The sequence below is a fragment of the Bufo bufo genome, chromosome 4, assembly GCF_905171765.1.
Source record: "Bufo bufo chromosome 4, aBufBuf1.1, whole genome shotgun sequence".
NCBI classification, from domain to species: domain Eukaryota; kingdom Metazoa; phylum Chordata; class Amphibia; order Anura; family Bufonidae; genus Bufo; species Bufo bufo.
Genome location: NC_053392.1, coordinates 587,062,849 through 587,090,585, shown reverse-complemented (window position 1 = coordinate 587,090,585; position 27,737 = coordinate 587,062,849). Strand labels below are relative to the sequence as shown.

The 27,737-nt window shown below is 43.2% G+C and overlaps 1 protein-coding gene across 1 annotated transcript in view; it reads left to right on the top strand.

The window, feature by feature from the left end:
* The window catches only part of USH2A (usherin), a 1,179,609-nt gene that overhangs the window by 632,724 nt on the left and 519,148 nt on the right, over positions 1-27,737 (top strand). The window contains exons 30-31 of the mRNA XM_040430191.1: positions 8,787-8,900; positions 16,349-16,510. Of these exons, the coding sequence (XP_040286125.1) occupies positions 8,787-8,900; positions 16,349-16,510 (276 nt within the window). The remainder of the gene's footprint in view (positions 1-8,786; positions 8,901-16,348; positions 16,511-27,737) is intronic.

Sequence of the window (27,737 nt, the reverse complement as noted above, 5' to 3'; positions counted from 1 at the left end):
GTTAAAAAAAAAAAAAAAAAAAATTAAACTCACCTCATCCACTTGTTCGCGCAGCCTGGCTTGTCTTCTTTCTTCTTCTTTGAGAACCTGGAAGAAAAGTACCTTTGGTGACATCACTGCCCTCATCACATGGTCCATCACCATGGCGATGGACCATGTGATGGATCATGTGATGGACCATGTAATGAGCGCAGTGACGTCACCAAAGGTCCTTTTCTCCCAGGTCCTCAAAGAAGAAGAAAGAAGACAAGCTGGGCGGCGCGAACAAGTGGATGAGGTGAGTTTAATAAAATTTTTATTTTTTAACCCCTCCATCCCTAATTTACTTGTTATAAGGGAAAATAATAAAATAATAATAATAATAATAATAAAATTTACACAACACCGATCCCAAACCCGAACTTCTGTGAAAAGAGGCCATAGTCTTTCATAGCAAGAAGCTCTGGATTTGATATTGGTTCCGGAGTGAATGGAGCAGAATCAGTGGACTCCTCCTTATTCCCGCACACCTCAGGGCAGTGCTCCTGTTTGGCAGACTCAGGCTGTACAGCAGCAGTAGTAGTAGGCCTGGAGATTTCTGCAGTGATAATGGCCACAGACTGGCTATTTTCTGGCTCTGCTACTCCAGTAGTCAGGGGCAACGGTGGTAACCTTTGCCTGGCAGATGGCCCGCTGCTCCCTACCGGAGGGACTGGAAGTCTTCTTCGCTGTTGTTGCAGCAGTTGAAAGTCCCTAGTGGCAATGACAATGGCCACAGAGCAGTCCTTCTCTGACTCCATTAATGTAATAGTTAGAGGCATGATCCACGTGGCTGCAGCTGCTGATGGTGCAAGTGGAACACTGCGGTCCAAGTGGGTGCTATCTTCGTTGTCAGACATGGCTTTTGATACCCTGTACCAGACTAGAGGGGTCAGCATAAGCTAAAATGCAATTTTAGTGCACGTTGCTATGGGTGACAGCAGCAGAATTGGTGTGTGGCTCCTTTAAGAGTCACTGCAACTGCTCAATTTTGGGGAGTATGATGCTCTGGCAGGTAGATCATGGCCCTAACAGTCTCTAGCAAGGTTATTTTTCCCAGCAATACTCACTCAGACCTCTGGACATTGCTTCTCAGGATCCAGGGAAGAAGGAACTGTATTTTCCAAGATGGCTGCCACTTCTCCTTCCTGTAGGAGGTACAGATGGATTCTCTGTCCTCCTGGAAACTTGTACTGAGCACTTTAGTTCCTTCTGCTTTAAGAATGGTTCCTCTGTGGAGGCAGGCTGTTTGGTTCCCTCCCTTCTGCTGGGTGGATGTCTTCCTCTCAACACACAATGCCCAAATACAAAATGGCCGATTAACCCCTGTTTTTCCACAGTGTTGAAACTGATGCAGATTCACTCTCCAGCAGTAAGTGGATGCTATAAGTCTCTTGTAGGGGGTTTTACAGATAGAGGGGGGCCTTCCAGACACAAATGTAGATCCTGTTTCCTGATGCCAAAATTGCAACAGACGCCTTCCCCTAGGGCTCTCTAGCAACCTAGGTGTAGGAATGCTGAGTGGTATAGTGCGGCCTAAAATGTCTCTTCATGTGTCACGGTGCTCCTACCTGGATACGGCTGGAACCCAGGCTTTGGCTCCGAAGCAATAAATAGGGGGAACAATTGAGGGATTTGAAGAAATAACTTGAGTCCAGACCTTGAGATGAAGTTCAATCGCAGCTTTACTTGAATAAACGTTACTTCAAGCAGTTTCAGGCTTTGTCTTGGTTCCAGCAGCCTTTAGCATTAAACTGGCAGGCAAAATCAACTCTACTATATCTTTCTCTCACTCTGCTGTACTGACAAGCTAACTTGGGGTCTTTGTTTCCTCTTTATGCTGTACTTCACTTTTTAGTCAGACTTATGTTCAGCCAAAAAGTAGGTTTGAATCCTGGCAGCTCCAACATGGAGTCTCAACCAGAATAAACCAGAACTGCCCCATCTCCTTCTGGTAGCAAGCAAGACTGGCCCACTACTGACCAAAGGGAGCGGAGAATGGAATGGTGAGTTCCATTCTATCTAACTATAGCTCTGCTGTTTTTGCCACCTGCTGGTGAACCAGGTATATTACATCAACAGTTACATAACATTATAAATTTACAGTGTTGAAGGACCTGGAAATAAATATATAGGTGACATAAAGGTTAGACCATAAAAGATAGTAGCAAGGTGCAGAAGTGGTAACACCACTCTGGTGTGTTACACTTGCACATGTAGGTCTTTACTGTTCCTCAGCTAGACTAAGATTAACTAATCAGGGGGCGGAAGCAGGTCCATCACTCTGACAACCTAACCCAGTAAACTAAGGTGCTAACACCTAGTTGTCCATGCAGTGCTATTAAGTACACCAACATAGCAAATCACAACATCTAACTTAATAACATGACATTACAGCAATTAACCCTTTGCAATAGCCCTTCTGGGGTAATGCAAGTAAACTGGTATTTGTTGCTTGAGCCTTATCTGATATGTAATTGAATATCTAATCGTAAAGGTACAGTAATTCTCTGGTGTCATCTAGCAATAGGAGAGGGCAGCTCCGGGTGCAAGGATTGGTGGGGAACCACATGGTGGTTGCTCTACAACCAGTGTGAGGAAGTGAGGGCGTTCTGTATCACATTGCTCTCGGGAACCTATTAAAAGGATTTATAAAGAGACTGCCCTTCCTGCAAAATGTGGTGTTGAGTATTGGTTTAGTATGTATCAGTGCCCCATTCTGAATTGCTGGACTCTGATCAGAGGTTCAGGCACTGCGGTCAGTTGGAGGCCACTAACGAGAGTGCAGGTACTCACCTGCTAAAGCACCTTCCTTTCCAGTGCTGGGGGTCAGGTGCCCAGCTTTCAGTTTCACTTAGACTCGGAATTCTCAGTCAGTCACTGGCCTCAGCGGTCACATGTGCATAAATAACAGGTGACCACTGAAGCCAGTTATTGACTGAGTGGCCGTGTAAATGATCTTCTGTTCCTAAGAGGGGCTGTAAGTGCCAGGGATTGGACCCAGACAGATGGAATGGAGGAACCTTTGTCTGGTGAGTTAAGCTTTTGTTCTTTGTTTTAAAGTGGAGCTGTCTCCTCTCCTGACATGCCTGTTTTAATAGCTTAATGCATTCCCCATGTAATAACAACAATTCTGGAGCATCTATTCTTATGACTCTATGTTGTTCCATTCCTTTATTATTTCTACTAGAAGTTATGAATTAATTGCTAGCAGTCTGCAGTAAGGGTACAGAGGGGTGGTAACAAGTTGGGGGTGTGGGTGTGTACCTGCACAGTCTCACTCTATCCAATCAGTTCTGCCATTTTCAGACTGTGCCGATCCCCCTCCCTCCCCCCAACTTGTTACCACCCCTCTGTACCCTTACAGCTGACTGCTAGCAATTCATTAATAACTTCTAGTAGAAATAATAAAGGAATGGCACAACATAGAGCCATAAGAATAGATGCTGTTATTAAAACAGGCATGTCAGGAGTGGCAAAAGGTCCTCTTTAAAAACCTAAATAATGAAAAAAAAACATTGTCAGACAACCCCTTTAAGGAGGCTCTGCCGGAATACCAATGTAGTAGGGAAAATAGCCTTGTTGCTGTAACACGAGAAAAACCACTGATGCCGCTGCCTTCCAAGTTGATTGTTGTTAGCGTTTTACTGCTCCTTTCTGTCCATGAGAACGTTGCCCGGACTGTGGTCCTAATTTGGCCGCCCTGTTGACACTGGAAGTCCTCCAGCAAAGTTCACCATTGTTGCTGCACAGTCTCTGTGTTGCGACTGCACTTGTGCCACGCTGCAATACACAGTTAGGGGGGTTCACCCCAGTGTGCTATATGCTATGTACTGGAATACATGGAAGCTACAGAAGCCAAAGGGTTGGAAATTTTTGATAACACCCAAATGCAATTTTTTTTTTTACAGCAAAAGTACATTATTTAGTAATAGTAAAATCACTATCACATTTAAAGATTTGTTCACCCACATATTTATGCTATATTGTGTAAAGTATGTGACCCCCTATATTGTTACCCATTTCAACCAAAGCCATTGCAGATCAGGCATACAGCCATACAATCTCCATAGTCATGCTTTGGCAATAGAACAGGTCCTACTGAACAGTAGTATGCCCCGTTTCCAAAAAGTCCAGCGACGTACCATTCTTGCACATCACATGATCAGCAGCAGTGGTCACCTGATCTCATCACTCAATACGGATATAAATTAGAGTTCTGTAGGACAACCTTTTAAAGAGTTTACCCAAGGTTAGAGAAACATGCCTCTTCGAAAACAGCTTCTCAGCACCATTATGCTGAGGCTATATGGTAACATGTTGCAGCAAAGAAGTGCAACAAAAGAATATGTCCGACTCGTCTGCAACTATTTTAGAACTGTGATTTTACTGTAAAAACATAGCCAAGTAGCAGGTGAGTCACATGTCGCATGCAACTTAGATTAATGTCAACGGAGTAAAAGCCGTGTGCGTCTTGCGACACAAAATCCATCAGGTCTGGATTTTTTGTGACTGTCACTTTGCATTGAATACAAGAAAGAAAAAGAAAATCACAGCCACCAAAAGGGCGCCAAACCCTTGGTTAACTATAATAAGTTATCAGAATGGGGATATGGAAGAGGAATAGAGCAATTCCCAAAGTAGTAGGAAAAAATGACTCTTGTAGCCAATTGTTTTATGAGCTGAAGTAAAAGAGGATCATTGGATAAAATAAAGTAAAAGCACTTAGAGACTTGTTTAAAAACAAAACAATTTAAATAATTGACTCACTTCACTGAGGAGGTGGGATAAACTCAAGACACCCATAGACTCGACCTCCCCCGCCTGGATCGCTTGTAGTATCTTAGGAAAGACACGGCAGTACCGCGGATGTTACTTTTGGTGATTCCCTTTATTGGTATCACAAGTGGGCTCGCTTGGGGTTTGGCGCCCTTTTGGTGGCTGTGATTTTCTTTTTCTTTTTCTTTCTTGTATTCACATATGTAGTAGTTCATTCTACACATACAGTCATCACCGGCAGCCTCCTAATCCTTTCACATTGTCACTAGTTTTTCCTCCCTTTGGCGCCCTGCGGTTACTCTAAGATTTTTTGGAACCTCATCTAAAAAATTCTTTGACTAACACTCTTTTTTTTTTTGGAATAGTTTTTTCCTTCTCCCTCATACTTTGCATTTAGAAACCATTAATAATTATTAGTCCCCGTGTGTATAGTAAGGGTATTTTTTAAGTATTGGTTAGTTCTGTCATTTTTATTCTGTTCCCTTGTATTAGCATTCTGTGTAATGATGTGCCTTGTAATGTAATACCCATCCCCCATTGTGCTGATGAGACCACATTCCTGAGTGATCTCAGAGACTGGAGGAGGGGCTAAAATGAGATGCACTTACATTCAGGGCACTCCATTGAAGACTTCATTCTAGGTAGAATGTGTAATGATTTGTCCTATCTCTTGTACACCCTGGGGTGTCATCCATGTGCTACAACATGGTAACCAGAGTCCCACCCCACATTGCATGGCCAGTGATGATTATTTACTTTTTACTATTCTGTATGTGATTTCTATATTTAATCAAACTTAGTAAATATATTTATTCACTTAGCCTGCGTAATCTTATTGATTCTCAAATCTTTTGAATTCATGTTGCATTACACTGTTTAACCCTAGTCTTAAAATAAATGTAGCTCAGCTGCAATCCCATACACATCCTGAGGACAGGTGTGGCGCTATTTCAAAGAAAGCTGCCGCGTTTTCTAATCTTACGCAACCTCTTGACAGGGTTAGTTATGGCATTCCTGTAATGTTTCTGGTGGTCTAGAGTGGCTTAGCAGTTACCACCTTGTGTCTCATGTGGTTATTATGTAAACTTTGCAGGGTAGAGTGCCTTGCAGGTCAAGTTACAGGTAGCATTAAGATCATAACAGAAAATCTGACAAGGTCTAATGCAACCTTTTTTCATATAGGCAAATATAGAAATTGCTCACAAGTTAAGTAAATAGAATTGTGGGTGACTCTGTGGAGCTGTAGCCTAAAACTTTAAAGGGGTTCTGAAAGCTATAACAATTGATGACCTGTCCCTAGGATAAGTCATCAATATCAGCTCAGCGGGGGTCTGGCATCTGACACCCTGAATACCTGCCGATCTGCTACTTCGGAGTAACTTTGACGCTGGAAATAGCCACTGGAAGTACACAGGTCTGTCCATTGTCTAGTAGATGGAACAGGTTACCATTAACTTTAGTAGACGTGCTGCCATAACCAGTTCCATCCACTACACAATAGATGGAGCTGCGGTACTTCTGATGTCTGGTGGCTGACCCCCCTTGATCTGATATCGATGACCTGTCCTAGGGATAAATCACTTGTTATATCCTGAAGAACCTCTTTAAGGTTGAAGTTCCAGACATTTTGTAGCAAATTGGAAGTTTGAAGCTCCAGACACTTTGTAGCAAATTGGCACATTTTCTTCCACCAAGATGACTGCAATGGACTGTTTTAACCCCTGATTAACCCCCTGATAGGCTGAATGTGACTCTCAGATGCCGCAATCAGTGTTGAACGCGGCATCTGAGGGGTTAAATTATGGGGGGGGGGTGGCGGCGCGATTGCCGCGCCCCGTCATGGCACCCACTCTATACTATGGAATGCAATTTGCTACTACGTAATTTGTAAGAAAACAAATTTCAGTCTAGAGGAACACACTGAGCTGCATGAAGGACCTGTCAGTCCTCAGGCTGTGTCTTTTTTTTTGTGAATGCTTGTGACTTTGTAATTTAAGAATTCCGAAGCATCATTTCTTATAGTTCTGCATGTTTGCTTTATTTCTTCTGGACATTTATGAATACTTTTACAACTGGGTGTTACCAGCTGAGGTTGTGATATTGTCCAATCAGTGCCTGGCTGAGTAGGGTCATACCCAGCGATGCCCTTCCAATGAGGGCAGGTGAGGCGACTGCCTCAGGAAGCGAAACCTAGAGACTTAGTCACGGCGGTGGCAGGGCCATGGGAAATGAGCTCTTCCATTGTGGAAGTGCTCATCTCTCTATAGTCAACTGTATTACAGTATGTCTTTAACAGTAGGGCTGGAGGGGAGCGTCATTTCAATTTTCACCTCAGGCAGCAGAAAGGCTAGGTGCACCCCTGGTCACACCCTTTTGACGAGAGGAATGTTAACATCCATTTGTCAATTTAATCATAAAGTTCCAGGACGAAAAACAGAGGAAATAGCAGAATGTAGAGTTCTAAGAAAAGATGCTCCAGAATTGTTATTTCATGGGGAATACAACTTTTTACTAAAATTGACATGTCAGGATCCCGGATCAGGAATCAATCAAAACAGTAGAAAAAATCCAGCAGCAGGCTCAGGATAAAATCCAATTTCTTTATTTCTTCATTATAAAATCCATAGGCTGACCAGACAGGCAAGGTCTATGCGTTTCGACTGTACGTCTTAATCATGACCATTACATTACTTTTACAGTTTTTTACATTACATGGAGGACTTCTTCCCTTTCTGTGGGTGGGCAGCAGCTCATCAACCACCTCCATCTCCCAGGATGCATTATTTGCAATTAGTTTGTGTTAACCCCTTTCTCCTCCACATAGAAAATAGTCCCACACATATAGCCCCAGACATACATATGGTTTGTAATGCCCCCACACTTTTCTTCTCTAGAGACAGGGATAGATTTATATTTCCATAAATTTAGAAATGGGGATGAAGGAATAAAAGGTGTCTTGGGCCGTTTCACCTGCTTCTCCATGAGATCACTACACTAGCACTGAAAGGAAAGGAGCAGGAAAGCTACTGAGCATGTCAGTCCACCACTAAATGCAGGAAAGGTGGACCAGAAGAATAAACAGCAGGGGGCGCTACCAGAGAGGAAATTGCAATGTACATAAAAAACTATTTTTTTTTACTGTGTATTTTCATTATTTATTTTAAATGCCCTATTCATTGCAGAAAATTAACATTTTTGTGGTTTAACCACTTTAAAGAAGACCTTTCATCAGAATCAAGTATGTAAACTGACTATACAGACGTGTAGAGCGGCGCCCAGGGATCCCCCTGCACTTACTATTATCCCCGGGCGCCACTCCGTTCTCCGGTTATAGCCTCCGGTATAGTCATAGTTAGGCTCCACCCAGGGGAACCTGCCGGGGTCTCTTTCTCCTATGCTGTAGCGCTGGCCAATCGCAGCGCTCAGCTCATAGCCAGGCTATGAGCTGAGCGCTGCGATTGGCCAGCGCTACAGCATAGGAGAAGGAGACCGCGGCAGGTTCCACTGGGTGGAGCCTAACTACAAACATACCGGAGGCTATAACCGGAGAACGGAGCGGCGCCCGGGGATAACAGTAAGTGCAGGGGGATCCCTGGGTGCCGCTCTACACGTCTGTATATTCAGTTTACATACTTGATTCTGATGAAAGGTCCTCTTTAAGTGGACCCAGGTCAAAGGTGTTATCTGAGACCAGAACACCGTGGTTTGTATTTTTTCCTGGATTGGTATTGTAGCTCAGCCCCATTCTTGTGAGGAAATTAGATTTGCAATACGAGTCACAGCCAGTGTTGTAGATGCTGTGTAGTGATGCTATTTCTAAAAAAATAAAAACTGGTAGAACCTTTTTTCTAATCTCTGATGACCCCTTTAAGGACATACAGAATGATTAACCATGTGATCTTTATCTAGATGTACTATGTACCCCCACAAAATCAACCATGTTCCTGGCTTAGACTCTGAGTCCGTTTTCCTGTCTTCTCCTTCCTCAGGCACCCTGACGGGCTTAGCGCCCTTTACAAACTACGTGGTAACGTTATCTGTGTGCTCTTCATCAGGATGTAGCGAGAACCACCATGTTCTGAACATCACTACTCTCCAAGAAGGTAAAGTCATTCCAGAGGTCTTGACTTCCACATTCGAGTCATGAATAATAAAACAGAAGCTCTAAACGCTGCCCGGCCATTTGCTGCAGAACCAGAACCTAATTTGATGACAGAGTGTATTGCCAGAGCGTAATTGCTTCATTTTTTTTGGAGGGGGGTGGGGGGGAGGGTGCGAAAATGAATCAAACTCCATACCCTTTAATGACATGCATCTTTAATAGCTGTAATGCAGATTAATGGGCTTTTTAATTGCTGTTACATTGTTCATGCAAGAGCCTTGTCATTAATACGAAGCATCTGAAAGATTAATGAAAGCTTCCTCGCTTTACTGTGGCTGAGAAGTAAATCTACAGACAGTCTGACTAAAAAGAATTGATTGTATGGCACAGTATGAAACCCGGTATCAAATGTTCGCTTTCTATGGTCTCTTTTAAGTGCTAAAGACTGGTACGGGCAACAATTATTTCAAGTTAGTGGAGCTACCAAATGCCAATCGGAAGCCAAATTAATCATTCTAGAATGTGCACTATTAATCAGATCCAATTTTATTACTGTCTGGGGGACGCCAACAAGTTCCTTTTGAGTTCAAAATCAGCAAACGGATGTACAGTATAAGGCTCTGTTCACACTGACATCAGAGACAGATTTGTAACACCTGATGGCTGGAATAGAGGAAAAAGAGGCATTATTCTTTCTGCTAACCATAGTGGGACCACAATAGACCCCACTGTGTGTCAATGGGGTCTGTCAGCCAACATGTGAACAGAGTCTTAGGCTTCATGCATACAGTAGGGTCATGTACTGCCCATTTATATAGCCCACACACCCAACCTAAGGCAATTGAATCACAATTGGTGCTTATAGCCAGATGCCAAAGAAGGCCCCCCTAAACCAATGAAGGCTAAGACAACACTCCCTAAATACATTAAAGGGGTTATGCAAGAATGGGGGGGGGGGGGGCAAACCTCCCCTATTACTTACTTGCTTCCTAGCGTTGGCTCCCCGCTCCTCTTCCTCCAGGCCTACAATGCTATGCTGGGCTCCCTTGCCGAAAACCTCAGTTTGACATTGCCACAGCCAATTACTGTGGCAGTTAAATGGACGTTTTTAGCGAGAGAGCCCAACGGAGCATCGCAGGCCTGAAGGAGGAGGAGGAGCGGGGAGTCAATTTTGGGAAGTGGGTAAATAATCTTCCCTTTACAGGTCCGGCCAAGTGGGACGGGGGGATGCTCCCCCCTTCTCCCCCAGTCTTGCACAACCCCCTTAAATAAACATGTTATGTTGACCATGGTGTCTGATCTTTAGGCAGCATGTTATAGAACAGGAGGAGCTGAGCAGATATATCGTTCAATAGCTATACAGTAGTAATTTAGTCATTTAGATCCCAGCTCTTTCTATGCTTAGGAGTCCAGTGGGCGGTACTATCAGTGACTGATGGACTTCCTTGTATCACTGTGCACACATAGATTGCTGTCGGTCCAAGCAATACAAGTTCCACCACATCGTTTCCCACAAATCAATATAGTAATCTGCCCAGCTCCTCCTGCTCTATACCATGCTTCCTAAAGATTATAAACCATGACCTTTTAAGGGCCTTTCAGGCAGACCCCTCCTCTCGATGTGGCATATTTACCTGCTACCTGCCACTGGGTTCCTACTTTGCTCCCCAGCCGCTGCTGCCTGACTCTGCTCCTAGCGTATCATCCGCTTTGAATCCACTGTAGCCAAAGACTAGCCACACAGCGGTGACCTGATCCTCTTGTGTCAGTTGACCCATTGACATGAATTACGTCAATTGGCCTATGATGTGAGGGGAGCAAGTCACTGCTGCAGCCAGTCATTGGCTGCAATGGTGTCAAAACAGATGTTGACACACTGGAAGTGGAGCAAGGCATCAGTGAAGGGGAAGTGGAGGAGTCAGAACCCAGCAGCAGAGAGCAGGTAAGTTTGCGTCCATCTGCATGTCTGGCCAAAGGCCCCAGAAGTTGAACAACCTCTTTAAAGTGATAAGAAACTCTCTAAATAAATACACACCAGAACTCAAGAAATAATATAGTCCTGAGGCCAGTAAGCTAGTTAAGCTAACATTGCCCCCAGACCAGACTCCTAAACTAGTACATACCCAAGACCATACTACTAAACTAATACAGACCACACTCCTAAACTAATACAGACCCCAGACCAGACTACTAAACTAATACAGACCCCAGACAAGACTCCTAAACAAATACAAACCCCATACAAGACTTAGAAACTAGTACAGACCCCAGACCAGACTACTAAACTAATACAGACCCCAGACCAGACTCCTAAACAAATACAAACCCCATACAAGACTTACAAACTAGTACAGGCCCCAGACCAGACTACTAAACTAATACAAACCCCAGACCAGACTCCTAAACTAGTACAGACCCAGATAGGACTCTTAAAGTAATACAGACCACAGACTAGATTCCTAAACTAGTACAGATTCCAGACCAGACTCTTAAACTGGCACAAACCCCAGACCAGACTCTTAAAATAGTACAGACCCCAGATCCGACTCCTAAAATAGTACAGCCCCCCTAAGCTAGTACAGATCCAAGACCAGACCCCTAAACTAGTACACACCCCAGACCAGACTCCAAAACTCATACAGACCCCAGACCAGACTCCTACGCTAATACAGATCCCAGACCATATTATGCAGATACTCATTACTGCAGTTTGCAGTTCTCTTCACCCCCAGGCACCCCTGAAATATCCTGATGCTGACCCTGGCATGAGACAGTGAAGAGATCACAAAGGAGTTAAGTACCTGCAGTCAGGATACAGTACTGAAAAGACTTCACAGTAGTCTGGGAGGTATCTCCTTTTTCCAGGAGACTCCTGGTCAGGTCAGGAGAGCTGGCAAGTGTGCGAATAAAATATCAGGTGACTTGTGGTTTTTCAGCTGTTGTAAGAGCATACTGAGAGTTGTAGTTTTACAGCAGCTAGAGTCTCACACGTTGCTGACCTTTTTGGGACATGGAATATACTTAGTGTTGTACAAATGGAGCTAAAAAACTATCGCATAACAATGAGCTACATAATGCACTTACTTTTAATGCAAATATGCATACCGAAATAAGGAATCAGAATCTGAATTGCAAATAAATTAGAAAAAACTCCCGTAGATTAATGCAGCGGCACTATCCAATAGGCCATCGTTATGCAGGAATAGATTTTTGTACAGAAATCAAATACCACGACTGAAAGCTTTGTGTTTTTACCTCTACAACGAGCAGACACAAAGTCAATGGACTGGATTTCTATTTTATTCCATTGCACTAACAGGCAGAAAATGGATGCAAAATGGTAACGCACCGCTAGAATCAGCATATCTTTATCTTTCACTTGCATGATGGCATTTTAATAGGCTACAATGATTATTCTTCAAGGCAATGTAGCTTGATTAGCTGATGGATAAATGAGATATTAGTACAGGTAATGTGCCGTATTAGGGAAGGATTATCACACACATATTCTAATACCGGCCATACATGCTACAATATTCTAGCTAATATAAGGTCATATAATCAGAAGTTCACTACAATGTAAAAATGATTTTCCCTTCAAATTAAAAAAAAATTATAAAAACAATTTTAATTTTCTTCCCATGTTCAAGACTGTGGCTACCATAATATACATGTAGAAGATTATAACTACTATAATACTGCTCCTATGTAAAAGAATATAGCTACTATAATACTGCTCCTATGTACAAGAATATAACTACTATAATACTGCTCCTATGTACAAGAATATAACTACTATAATACTGTCTCCCATGTACAAGAATATAACTACTATAATACTGCCTCCTATGTACAAGAATATAACTACTATAATACTGCTCCTATTTACAATAATATAACTACTATAATACTGCTCCTATGGACAAGAATATATCTACTATAATACTGCCTCCTATGTAAAAGAATATAACTACTATAATACTGCTCCTATTTACAATAATATAACTACTATAATACTGCTCCTATGGACAAGAATATATCTACTATAATACTGCCTCCTATGTAAAAGAATATAACTACTATAATGCTGCTCCTATGGACAAGAATATAACTACTATAATACTGCTCCTATGTACAAGAATATAACTACTATAATACTGCTCCTATGTACAAGAATATAACTACTATAATACTGCCTCCTATGTACAAGAATATAACTACTATAATACTGCCTCCTATGTAAAAGAATATAACTACTATAATGCTGCTCCTATGTACAAGAGTATAACTACTATAATACTGCTCCTATGTACGAGAATATAACTACTATAATACTGCTCCTATGTAAAAGACTATAACTACTATAATACTGCTCCTATGTACAAGAATATAACTACTATAATACTGCTCCTATGTACAAGAATATAACTACTATAATACTGCTCCTATGTACAATAATATAACTACTATAATACTGCTCCTATGGACAAGAATATTACTACTATAATACTGCTCCTATGTACAAGAATATAACTGCTATAATACTGCTCCTATTTACAAGAATATAACTGCTATAATACTGCTCCTATGTACAGGAATATAACTACTATAATACTGCTCCTATGTACAAGACTATAACTACTATAATACTGCCTCCTATGTACAAGACTATAACTACTATAATACTGCCTCCTATGTACAAGAATATAACTACCTGCACACAGGCACGTAGCTAAAGGCCCTGGTACAAGAGTTCAGCTGGGCCCCACCTAATAGTGCTTTGTGGCAAGGGGCAGGGGTGCACCTAGCCTTTCTGCTGCCTGAGGCACAAATTCTAAATGCCCCCCTTTCCCCCATACCAAAATCTCAACCTAATCTCTTCCTTCCAGCCCTACTAGTAAAAACATACTTGGAAAACATTACATTTCTACTACAAACATACAGGGTAATACAGCACCAGATATTTCTTATATCCAGTGATGTCTTATCTGATGTAGACGTTCTCTTTCCTCATATTCTCCATTCAGACCAGACCGCCATGATGATAACTTTTAGCCATGTTTTCTATCTGCAGAGTTTGACAGACATCTTAGTTTCCTACTTTTCCATCATCCTCCCCACCTTCTCAACACCCCATCCTGCCACCCTCAATACTGTGCCCCATGGTGCCCCCCAATACTATACTGCATAAACAGTCCCCCTGAAAATACTATTACCACACAGATGGCGCCCCCCTCCAATAATTATTTGCACAAATTGCCCTAAAAATAACTGCGCCCAACAAATAGTTCCCCCGACTCTAATAGTGTAGTAAACATAGTGTCCCCCAAAAATAACTGTGATAAGCTGATACTGTGCCAGGGTGCCCCCCACAGTAATAGTGCTTCAAAAATTCCCACCAATAGTAATAATTTTCTGCCAGAGCACCGTTAGTGATAGCAGTGCCCACATTAGTAATAATGTTCCCATTGTGTCCATACTAGTAATCCCCCTTATAATGTAAACCAGTACAGAAAATACCCCCTTACCTTTCAGATAAGACCCTCAGATCAGATCCCCATATCAGATCTTCAGATTAGACACTCATATCAAATCAGACCCCTATGTCAGATCTCAAATCAGAACCCTATATCAGATCCTCAAATCAGACCTCAAATCAGATCCTCATATCAGATCCTTAATATCAGATCCTCTAATCAGACCTCAAATCAGACCCCCATATTAGATCCTCAAATCAGACCTCAATATCAGACCCCGTATCAGATCCTCAAATCAGACCTCCATATAAATCCTCAGATCAGATCCCCATATTAGATCCTTAGATCAGAATCCCATATTATATCATAAGATCAGAGCCCCATATCAGACCCCCATATCAGATCCTGAGATCAGACCCAAATTTTTTTTTTTAAATCACTCCTCCTCTGCTGCTACTCTGCAGGTCCGGCAGTCTCTCCTGCAGTCAAGGTCCTTGGTTTTCTCTGGGGCGACACTGCACTGTGACCTGACTGAATACAATGTCCGGTCATGATGTGCACACTATGTCCTGAAATTGTCTGCAGTTAGGACAGTGCAGCACGGACCTGGAGAAGACCAGGGAGGAGGGGTGAGTATGGCACTTCACTCACCATTCCCCATGCCATCTACATGCTTTTAAGTGTTTTATAAAGCGAAAAATACGGTAATTGATGGTGCGCCACTGGCAAGGGGGGCCATGTGCGCCCCTCTGGCTTAGCGGTCTGGTCTCAATTACGATTGCTGCAACCCCTATAGCTACGCCACCACCTGCGCATACAGTAGACAAGACTTCTACTATTTTATCAGGCTCTCTCTCTGTCTTTCTCCCTTTTAGTCATGTTCATCTCTTTCTTATTTTTTTTCTCCCAATTCAGAACCTTTTGAAAAGATTTTGGGTCAAATTTTAGAATCAATTTGCCCATCTCTGCCTCCAGGTCCTCATTTTCTTGTGTGTCCCTAAACTAACATTATGAAGGAATCACAGAAAACAAGAAAACAAGATCAAATCTACTTAAAAGCACAAAAAGCCCATATATAATTATCCAAGAGCAGCTCAGTGGTTCATCCACACAGTTTTTGTCCCTAGCATTCTTTTGGTAGCAGACTTTACAACTTATAACCTATTCTCAGGATAGGTCATCAGAATCTGATCAGTGGATGTCCAACACCCGGGACCTCTGCCAAATTGTAAAGAGTTGGAAAACCCGTTTAAACATTTTGTAGCCCTTTTTAGGCATTGTTGAGGCCTTTTAGCCCATATAGTGTGCTTCAGCACCTGGTGTTTTTTAGTTGCCTATTTTGAAAGCCTAGCATTTTTTTTCTCCAGTAAAGCAGATGCCCCCCTAAGTTGTCACTATCTCTGTAGAGTTGGATGGGAAAAAAGCATTCTTAAAAATAAACTCTATGGAAAAACATCATTAAAATGCCAACGCTCGTTGCACATGTTTATTTTTTTTTTTTCGCATTGACACAAAAAAACTCACCTCAATAGTGAAAAAAAAACATCACCATAAAAATAGCTGTTTGACCTGCGTTTAATATTTTCCATTGCATTCCATGCAATATCTGGAGCTGATGTGTGATTGGTAGGCTATAGAACCCTTGTCTACGTGCTAATATTAAAGAAACATCCACGCAACGTGAATATAGTGGGATAAATCGACAAATCTACAGCAAAATCCGAAAGCATACGACAGCAAATTCCACCTAAGTTACATGCACATTTGTCATGGTCCAGGATTTTGATGCAGATTTTCAACAGATTTCACCCTATGCCTAGCGAAGTGGAAAAATCATGGTGGCACAGTGATGTAGTGGCAGATAAATCACACAAATTTTTTTGGGTTGTGTGACTTGAAGATGCCATGTAGCCCTGGCCTTAGACCTCAGTTTGTTCATGTTCCTCATGACTTGTACACTGTTTCCTTCCAGCACCAAGTGAAGTCCAACCACCAGCTGCAGAATGTCTTCCAAAATCCTTATATCTACACTATTCTCCACCCAAGAACCCGAATGGAATTATCACAAGGTACATTTTATACATGGATGGAGCCCAGATCCATACAGGGAGAGGAACAGGATACAATGTCAGTGGTAAGTTACAGTAATTATTATAACATATGGACAGATGTGTCATCTGTATCTGCTGTATGATATAGTCCAACATGGGCATGGATGTAAAGAGGATCTGTCACCTTCTTTGTATGTCTGTGTGACTCTATCGATCTCTCGATCTATGGATCACTTGACCTCTCAACCCCTTGATCTCTCGATCTCTATGTATCTATATCTATATCCCAGATACACACAGGTGGAAATCTGTGCCTAAGGCTCTGATCGCTTTGTTCCTACTGTATCTGATCTAGTTATAGGATCTGAGTGGCACGCAATGGACCCCACTGACTTATAATGGGGTCTATTAGGGTTCTGTCCATAGATTTTTTGTCAAGAACAGGCATCATTGCCAATTCACCAGGAGTGCTTGGGAGACTCCCAGGTAAAAGGGAGGTCAGGTTACTTAAACTTCCAGAAGGGCATAGAAACCTCAGCGGCAGTGCATCTCCTTAGACTTTTACTTACCGCTCCCTATTCTTGCACTCCTCTTCGCTCTCAGGAACCCAGGGCCGTAGATAATTTTTTTTCCTGGGGGGGGGTTCAGCTTTCTCAAATTATAAGAGTCATCATCCACATCCGCAGATATCTCCCCCCCCCCATAACAGTGTCCCTGACAGTGTCCCTATTGTAAGACGGACCCGCCGTTCCTTATGTAAGTGACTAAGTGAGCTACTTGTGCAAAGTATATGTACTACTACTATCTAATAATCTATTACTACTAACTTACTGGGACTGGGACTGTCAGGACTCCAGAAAGGCTCCAGGCTGGCTCCCGCTCTTTAAACACTAAAACAAGGCGGCCGGCTGCAGCATAACGTGACATCACTCACTACGTCACGCCGCATGCACATGCTCCTCCCACTTTATTAATGAAGGCGGAGCAGGCGCATGACGTCGGAGTGAGTGACGTTACGTGGCCGGCCGCCGGGAGACGGAGTCACGGAGGCGGTTCACTTGCTGAGTCTACTGACTGCTGAGCTGACTCGCAAGTGAACCGAAGACTCTAGGTGGTGCGCATGCGCGGATACTATCTATTCGATTCACTTGCTGACTCAGTCGGCTCTTGGTACATTCTATTTCTGAGCTCTCTGACTGAGTGAGTCAGGAAGAGTGATTATAGTGATAGTGAAGGGATTCAAGGGAAGCGGACGCCGGACAGGAGGACTCAGGACTCAGGAGCTGTCACTGTGGTGTGCATTGTTACCCACAGTGACAACAGTCTGACAGGACAGCCTCAGTGTAAACTGTTCTGGTGACTCACGGTTCTTTTAACTCAAAGAATCGAATGAGTCACTGAAGCTACTTTCACACTAGCGTTGTTTTAATCCGGCGTTCAATTCCGACACCGGAACTGCTCGCCGGATACGGAAAAACGTGTGAAAACGGATTACATTTGAATCCTGATCAGGATTTTGATCACAATGAAAAAATGCATTGGAAAAAACGGATCCGCCATTTATGGACTTTAACTTTTTTTTAAAATTTTTTGGGTTTAACATGCAAAAGCCGGATCCGGTTTGACTGAACACACAGCGCCGGAGTCAATAAGAAAAAGACCGGATCCGGCGTTCAGTCAAAGTGTTCGGGATTTTTGGCCGGAGGTAAAAATACAACATGCTACGGTTTTCTGAGAAGCCTGATCAGTCAAAAAGACTGAAGTGAAGACATCCTGATGCATCCTGAACGGATTACTCTTCATTCAGAATGCATGGGGATAAAACTGATCAGTTCTTTTCCGGATTTGAGCCCCTAGGACGGAACTCAGCGCCGGAAAAGAAAAACGCTAGTGTGAAAGTACCCTAACTAAGTCGGATCTTTAGATTCTTTAACCTGTGACTCATTCGATTCATTTCTATTCTTAGACTCCCTGTACTACTCCAACAACTCAGAGCTGCTAGTGCTTGCCTTGCCTCAGCTCTGATTGGTTGGTGGGCGGGGAGGGGAGGGGCTGGCAGAAGCAGCTTCCACTCTAGGATCATATTACGCTCCTCCCGAGTCCCTCCCTGCTGCCAGCGACGGCGTCTCTGCTATTGTCTGTGCGCTATGTGACTGAGCGGCTTCACACGGATCAGCTCATTCAGGTGAATCGACTCCAGTCCTCCGGTTCAGTGAACTGAATCGATTCAAATGAACGATTCGTTCATGAACCGGACATCACTAGTTAGGAGGACAGACACTCTGGGGGGGGGGGGTTTAACCCCCCTATCCCCCCTATCCCCCCCTTATCTACACCCCTGCAGGAACCTATGCCTTGAGTTTATCTGATCTGGAGTCTGTATGAATGGGGATTTTTGTCTGGGGTCTGAATAAATGAAAGAACTGATCTAGGGTTTGTATTAGTTGGCCAGGTTTGCCTTTGGTCTGAGGTCTGCATTAAGGAAGAGGTTCTGGTCTTTATTGGGGGATAATTCAGTCTGAGGTCTACTCAAACTGGGGGGCCTATATTTATTTCGGGGTCTGATTTCAGGTCTTTATTCATTTATGGGCCTGGTATGTGGTGTGTATTAGTTTAGCAGTCTGGTGTGTGCTCTCTATTAGTTTAGGGGGCTAATTTGTAATCAATATTAGTTTAGGGGGCTGATGTGTTGTCTGTATTAGTCTAGGGGCTGGTGTGTGGTCTGCATTAGTTTAGGGGGCGGATGTGTGGTCTGCATTAGTTTAGGGGACTGGTATGTGGTCTGTATTAGTTTAGGTGGGTGGCGTATGGTCTATATTAGTTTAGGAGGCTGGTGTATGGTCTATATGAGTTTAGGAGGCTGGTGTGTGGTCTGTATTAGTTTAGGTGGGTGGCGTATGGTCTATATTAGTTTAGGAGGCTGGTGTATGGTCTATATTAGTTTAGGTGGCTGGTGTGTGGTCTGTATTAGTTTAGGGGGCTGATGTGTGGTCTGTATTAGTTTAGGGGGCTGGTGTGTGGTCTGTAGTAGTTTAGGGGCCTGGTGTGTGGTCTGTAGTAGTTTAGGGGCTGGTGTATGGTCTGTATTAGTTTAGGGGGCTGGTGTGTGTCCTGTATTAGTTTAGGGGACTGGTATGTGGTCTGTATTCATTTAGGGGGTTGATGTGTGGTCTGTATTAGTTTAGGGGACTGGTATGTGGTCTGTATTAGTTTAGGGGACTGGTATGTGGTCTGTATTAGTTTAGGGGACTGGTATTTGGTCTGCATTAGTTTAAGGGGCTGGTGTGTGGTCTGTATTAGTTTAGGGGGATTGTGTATGGTCTATATTAGTTTAGGAGGCTGGTGTGTGGTCTGTATTCATTTAGGGGGTTGATGTGTGGTCTGTATTAGTTTAGGGGACTGGTATGTGGTCTGTATTAGTTTAGGGGGTTGATGTGTGGTCTGCATTAGTTTAGGGGACTGGTATGTGGTCTGTATTAGTTTAGGGGGCTGATGTGTGGTCTGCATTAGTTTAGGGTGCTAGTGTGTGGTCTGTATTAGTTTTAGGGGGCTGGTGTGTGGTCTTTATTAGCTTAGGGAGCTGGTGTGTGATCTGTATTAGTTTAGGGGGTGGTGTATGGTCTATATGAGTTTAGGAGGCTGATGTGTGGTCTGTATTAGTTTAGGGGCTGGTGTGTGGTCTGTATTAGCTTAGGCGGCTGATGTGTGGTCTGTATTAAATTAGGGGGCTGGTGTGTGGTCTGCATTAGTTTAAGGGACTGGTGTGTGGTCTGTATTAGTTTAGGTGGCTGGTGTGTGGTCTGTATTAAATTAGGGGGCTGGTGTGTGGTCTGTAGTAGTTTAGAGGGCTGATGTGTGGTCTGTATTAGTTTAGGGGCTGGTGTGTGGTCTGTATTAGCGTAGGCGGCTGGTGTGTGGTCTGCATTAGTTTAAGGGACTGGTGTGTGGTCTGTATTAGTTTAGAGGGATGGTGTATGGTCTATATTAGTTTAGGTGGCTGATGTGTGGTCTTTATTAGATTAGGGGGCTGATGTGTTGTCTGTATTAGATTAGGAGGCTGATGTGTGGTCTGTATTAGTTTAGGGGCTGGTGTGTGGTCTGTATTAGCGTAGGCGGCTGGTGTGTGGTCTGCATTAGTTTAAGGGACTGGTGTGTGGTCTGTATTAGTTTAGAGGGATGGTGTATGGTCTATATTAGTTTAGGTGGCTGATGTGTGGTCTTTATTAGATTAGGGGGCTGATGTGTTGTCTGTAGTAGTTTAGGGGGCTGATGTGTGGTCTGTATTAGATTAGGGGGCTGATTTGTGGTCTGTATTAGTTTAGGGGGCGGATGTGTGGTCTGCATTAGTTTAGGAGGCTGATGTGTGGTCTGTAGTAGTTTAGGGGGCTGATGTGTGGTCTGTATTAGATTAGGGGGCTGATTTGTGGTCTGTATTAGTTTAGGAGGCTGATGTGTGGTCTGTAGTAGTTTAGGGGGCTGATGTGTGGTCTGTATTAGATTAGGGGGCTGATTTGTGGTCTGTATTAGTTTAGGGGGCTGATGTGTGGTCTGTGTTAGTTTAGGGGGCTGATGTGTTGTCTGTATTAGATTAGGGGGCTGGTGTGTGGTCTGTGTACGTTTAGGGGGCTGGTGTGTGGTCTGTATTAGTTTAGGGGTTGATTTGTGATCTGTATTAGTTTAGGGGGTGGGTGTGTGGTCTGTATTAGTTTAGGGGTTGATTTGTGATCTGTATTAGTTTAGGGGGCGGGTGTGTGGTCTGTATTTTTTGAGGGAGCTGATATATTTTCTGTATTGGGGGTTTATGTTTGGTCTGTATTATTTTGGGGGGGCTGGCATGTAGTGTGTATTAGTTTAGGGGCCCATGCAGCATAAACTAAGGGAGTCTGTATTTGTTTTGGGTGTGATAAAGGGTTATATACACCATTCGTGACTCAAATTCCATAAGTCCTGTATAAATAGGTGGATTAAGGCCGAACATTTTGAGCTCCTTCGTTCTTCAGGTTTCAGATTGCCCCTGTTGTTCCATCTCACAAATCGACAACTAGGAGAGTTTTTCCTACTTCTGCCATCCAGCGGGCTAATATAGGCAGATTAGATTGTAAGCTCCATGAGGACAGGGACCACACCATACTATAAAATAACGGTAAATAACCAATCAAACGTGGTACCAGCAATCCCGTTGTTTTCCATGTTCCCTTTTGTTATGTAAAACATGTAAAGAGAATATTGCATAAATCGGGCATTTCCATCTCGTGCAGGTTTGAGCTAGTGCCGCGCCGGGTCAGTTGTGACACTGAAAAATGACTGCAGTTATGAAACCTCCTGAAGGCCACTGAATTCCTCCTATAATAAATAGCATACATTTTAAGTCAAACTTTTTCATTCTTTATTCAAAGGTAATGGATTTTTGTCGCCATAGAAACCCCATTTTACTTATACGGGATGAGAACATTTATGCGTGAATATAAATGACCATATTATGCATTATTAGTATCTCAAGGAAATACAAGAAATCAGATACAGGACAGAATCAGGATCATTAAATTGCCTCTGTGTCGTGTTTTGTACTTGGGTCCTACAGAGGAATTTTTCAATAGCCACCGTTCATAGTGTAGGATTTCCGTCAATAAAGTTTAATTATTGACAAAAACTAAATACAAAATTTAGGGCTGTCGTGGATTGCAAAAAAATGGCTGATTATTTTCATTGAAAGTGACACACCTGCCCATGGGTTGAGTCTGTGAAGCTGAGCAGCCGATACCTGACATAACCCATGCACAGGCGTTAGACCCCTTTAAAGTGCTTATAAGCCAGACCAACCCTGTTAAACCAGATACTCTGCCTGGTAGAGTTGATCCTGATGATTAAAATTATACTTTTCTTGTGAAAATCAGTTGCGGCGTTCCTGAAAAAAAAAGACTCTTGTTCTTCATGCAAGTGAGGACTTCAGTGCACCAAGGGGCGGAGCCAGCGGTGGAGAGCTGAGGTGCACCAAGGGGCTAGGCCCCTCCCACCAGGCGCTGAAACCCCCACTTACATAGAGAATAAAAGGATTTTTTTTCTCAGGAAGGCCACAACCGATTTTCCCAAATTTTAATCAGCAAGGTCAACCCAGGAGGTAGTATGTCTAGTTTAGTAGGGTTGATTCTGCTGACCGATAGTTTAAAGGTTTTCTTTCTGGGATTACCAATAGTTGAAAGAAGACACATGCATCAAGTTCAATTAAGATACGGGAAGTCTTTTCAAAACTTTCTAAAACTTCTTTGTTTATTATGGTTAAGTAATGGGTGACACATGGTCACATGGACACTATACACAAGGCTTTATATTCACCCGGCAGCCGATGCTCTGTCCTTCCTGTCTGGTCCACTCCTATGATGTTTTGTCCACTACAAGAGAGCATCAGACACTGGCGCCACCTGGTGGTATGCTTGGGTCTCTGAATGGTACTGTTACTTGTATCATAATATTTGCATGCTGTATGATGTTGTTATTTGGGCACTCTGTGGCAATGTCATTTAAGCAGAGTGGTACTATTATTTTGGAACTATATGATGGCATTATTTGAGCACTGCATGGTACTGTTGTTTGGCCACTACAGTACTATTATTTAGGGGTTATATAAGTGTATTATTTTAGCACTGTGGCTACTGCTATTTGGGTACCGAGACTTTCTTCTGGATCGGTCATCCGTATCTGATCAGCGAGGGTCCAAAACCCGGGATCCCCACTAATCAGCTGTTTGAGAAGGCATCAGCGCTCGCTGGAGGGGCGCGGCCTTCTTTCTGCTCGCCAAGCACAGCACCGTACATTGTATAGTGGCCGTACTTGGCATTGCAGCTGAATCCCATGCACTTCAAAGGGGCTGAGCTGCATCTAGGTCATGTGACCGGTGAACGTGACATCACATGGCCTGGACAAAGCTGCGAGAAGGCCATGGCGCTACTGGGAGTCCCGATGCCTTCTCAGACAGCTGGCACCTGTTTTGCCATCATGGTAGTATTATTCTATAGCTATATGATCGTATTTATTTGAGCTTTGAATGCTACTGTTATTCAGTCACTAAAATAGCATTAGTATGGGCCTGTATAATATTATTTTATGAGCACTGTATGGCATTGTTGTTTGGCAATCATTCATGGTAGTGTTTTTTTGAAACTATATGATTGTATAAAATTGAGCTACTGTATGGCATTGCTGTTTGGACACCAGTATTATTTTGCAACCAAATGATTGCCTTATTCGGGCACTGTCATCGTATTTATGGAGTTATATGATGTGGTATCTGAGCACCTTATGCTAGTTATTTGGGCACTGTCATAGTATTTTTGGATTTATATGATGGTGCAACAGCACTATACGGCTCTTGTTTGTCCACCATGGTAGTATTTTTGGAAATTACACTGGGTAATATTTGGACACTGTATGGCTATGTTGTTTGTCCACCATGGCGCTATTATTTAGCAAATAAAGGATTGCCTTATTTGATCACAGTCATAGCATTTTTGGATTTATATGATGGTGTTATTTGAGCACGGTATTCTACTGTTATTTTGGGACTGTCATAGTATTTTTACATTTATATTATGTGTATTTGAGCACAGTATGCTGGTTTCACTGATATTATCGGCCGATATTCAGGATTTTCAAAGTTATCGGCATCTATTTTGCTAATATGCTGATAACGAATCGGGAACAAGAATCGCGCTGCTGTCAGCGCCATCCGTGTTCCCTCAGTAGCACAGGGGAGAAGGAAGCAGTGTCTCCCCCCCCCCCCCCCTGTGCCGCTGCTGCCGCTGCCACCATTGAGAGGAGAGAGGAGAAGAGGAGGGGAGAGGCTGTGGTCACTGCGCCACCAATGATGTTGACTCACTCATTCATTCATTATGATGTAATGGGCGAGTTATCTTCATTGGTGGTGCAGTGCGCCCCCCCAACCCCAGTATTAAAGACATTGGTGGCGCAGTATTAATCATTGGTGGCAGTGGCCACAGGGTCCCCTCTCCCCTCCTCATTGGTGGTGCAGTGGCATCTTCTGATCGGAGCCTCAGCAGTGTAATCCTGGGGCTCCGATCGGTTACCATGGCAGCCAGGACGCTACTGAAGCCCTGGCTGCCATAGTCAGCTCCCTGCTGCTGTGTGCACAGAGCACAGAGCAGCAGGGAGAGTGTAAAGTCCTATTCACCCTAATAGAGCTCTATCAGGGTGAATAGGACAAGGGTTCTAGCCCCTAAGGGGGCTAAAAGTTGGTAAAAAAACAAAAAACACAAACACCAAAATATTAAGTATAAATTAAAAATAAAGATTTACAAAAAAAACTACATGTTAACAATAAACATGTTCATTTTCAGCAGATTTGTGTAGGAATTTTTTGTTTTTTCAAAAATGAAAATGCACAGAATATCGGTATAAATTCTCGGCTATCGGCCTAAAAGTTCACCGATTATCGGTATCGGCTCTAAAAAAAATCAATATCGGTCAATCCCTAGTTATTTGAGCACTGTATCCTACTGTTATTTTAGTACTGTCATAGTATTTTTTTTATTTATATGATGTGTATTTAAGCACTATATGTTACTGTTATTTTGGTACTGTCATAGTATTTTTGGACTAATATGATGGTGTTATTTGAGCACTGTATGCTAGTTATTTGGGTACTGTCATAGTATTTTTGGATTTAGATGATGGTGTTATTTCAGCACTATACAGCTGGTGTTTGTGCCCCATGGTAGTATTTTATGGAAATTACACAAGGTAATATTTGGGCACTGTATGGCACTGCTAGTTGACCACTATAGTGATATTATTTGGATACTATATGATAGGAGACTTTTGGGACTGTGTGGCTGTATTTCCTGGGCATTATACACTGCTCAAAAAAATAAAGGGAACACAAAAATAACACATCCTAGATCTGAATTAATTAAATATTCTTCTGAAATACTTTGTTCTTTACATAGTTGAATGTGCTGACAACAAAATCACACAAAAGAAAAAAATGGAAATCAAATTTTTTTAACCCATGGAGGTCTGGATTTGGAGTCACCCTCAAAATTAAAGTGGAAAAACACACTACAGACTGATCCACCTTTGATGTAATGTCTTTAAAACAAGTCAAAATGAGGCTCAGTAGTGTGTGTGGCCTCCACGTGCCTGTATGACCTCCCTACAACGCCTGTGCATGCTCCTGATGAGGTGGCGGACGGTCTCCTGAGGGATCTCCTCCCAGACCTGGACTAAAGCATCTGCCAACTCCTGGACAGTCTGTGGTGCAACGTGACGTTGGTTAATAAAGCGAGACGTGATGTCCCAGATGTTCTCAATTGGATTCAGGTCTGGGGAACGGGCGGGCCAGTCCATAGCATCAATGCCTTCGTCTTGCAGGAACTGCTGACACACTCCAGCCACATGAGGTCTAGCATTGTCTTGCATTAGGAGGAACCCAGGGCCAACCGCACCAGCATATGGTCTCACAAGGGGTCTGAGGATCTCATCTCGGTACCTAATGGCAGTCAGGCTACCTCTGGCGAGCACATGGAGGGCTGTGCGGCCCTCCAAAGAAATGCCACCCCACACCATTACTGACCTAATGCCAAACCGGTCATGCTGGAGGATGTTGCAGGCAGCAGAACGTTCTCCACGGCGTCTCAAGACTCTGTCACGTCTGTCACATGTGCTCAGTGTGAACCTGCTTTCATCTGTGAAGAGCACAGGGCGCCAGTGGCGAATTTGCCAATCTTGGTGTTTTCTGGCAAATGCCAAACGTCCTGCACGGTGTTGGGCTATAAGCACAACCCCCACCTGTGGACGTCGGGCCCTCATATCACCCTTATGGAGTCTGTTTCTGACCGTTTGAGCAGACACATGCACATTTGTGGCCTGCTGGAGATCATTTTGCAGGGCTCTGGCAGTGCTCCTCCTGTTCCTCCTTGCAAAAAGGCGGAGGTAGCGGTCCTGCTGCTGGGTTGTTGCCCTCCTACGGCCTCCTCCACGTCTCCTGATGTACTGGCCTGTCTCCTGGTAGCGCCTCCATGCTCTAGACACTACGCTGACAGACACAGCAAACCTTTTTGCCACAGCTTGCATTGATGTGCCATCCTGGATAAGCTGCACTACCTGAGCCACTTGTGTGGGTTGTAGACTCTGTCTCATGCTACCACTAGAGTGAAAGCACCGCCAGCATTCAAAAGTGACCAAAACATCAGCCAGGAAGCATAGGAACTGAGAAGTGGTCTGTGGTCACCACCTGCAGAACCACTCCTTTATTGGGGGTGTCTTGCTAATTGCCTATAATTTCCACCTGTTGTCTATTCCATTTGCACAACAGCATGTGAAATTGATTGTCACTCAGTGTTGCTTCCTAAGTGGACAGTTTGATTTCACAGAAGTGTGATTGACTTGGAGTTACATTGTGTTGTTTAAGTGTTCCCTTTATTTTTTTGAGCAGTGTATGACACTGTCCTTTCTGCCCTGTGTTTTTGAATGTCTGTCGGTATCATTCTTAATCTTTTTATTATTGCAGTTGTCAAATATTCAATTTTTTACCTATTGCCTGGGACCCATTCCCGAATTTATCTCACACCCTCCACAGATCTTGCGATGTTACCTATGCACATAGAATAAAATAGTCTTTACTCTCCAGCGATGGGAAACTGGATCCGGAAACCGAATGTTATGTCTCGTCCTGACATTGGTATTCATGGCCAATATTCATACGAAGTACAGTGACCTGGAGAAGCCGGAATGCCGAGTCAGCGTTTTCCAGAAGGCCAGGCCAAGCCGTCTGCGCTTGGTTAGAAAACTCTTCTTTTATTTTTTTTTCCATGTCCTTTTCTTCCTCACAGAAGGATGTTCTATGGCGTATTCATTAGATTAAATAGCACAGATCAGGGGAAAACGCATTATGTCTATTTCTAGCGAGCCTATTGTATCATTTTCTGCTGTGATGCATTAGTGTAGTGTTAAAATAAAATCTGCTTATTTAAAATCCTTTTAAATAGTGTTGCGACGTTTCCCGCTGTTACAATCTGCTTTAGGATAGCAGTTATCCTTGCTGTGGATTTCGGTTAACCTTGCCACAGACACTAAGCCTGAAGCGATGCAGACTTTAAAGGGTTTTGATTATGAAGCAAAACCCTGTGGTGTCATTACAGTATAAAATCACAGCTGAACAAGCTCAGGATGTCTTGGCCTTTCCTCCTGAATATCGAGTCATTGTGTGCGCCGCGCTAACTTTTGCCTCATTTTTTTCATTTCCAAAAAAAAAATAAAGAAAAATTTTTAAACGCTCGACGGTTTTCAGGCTATTAT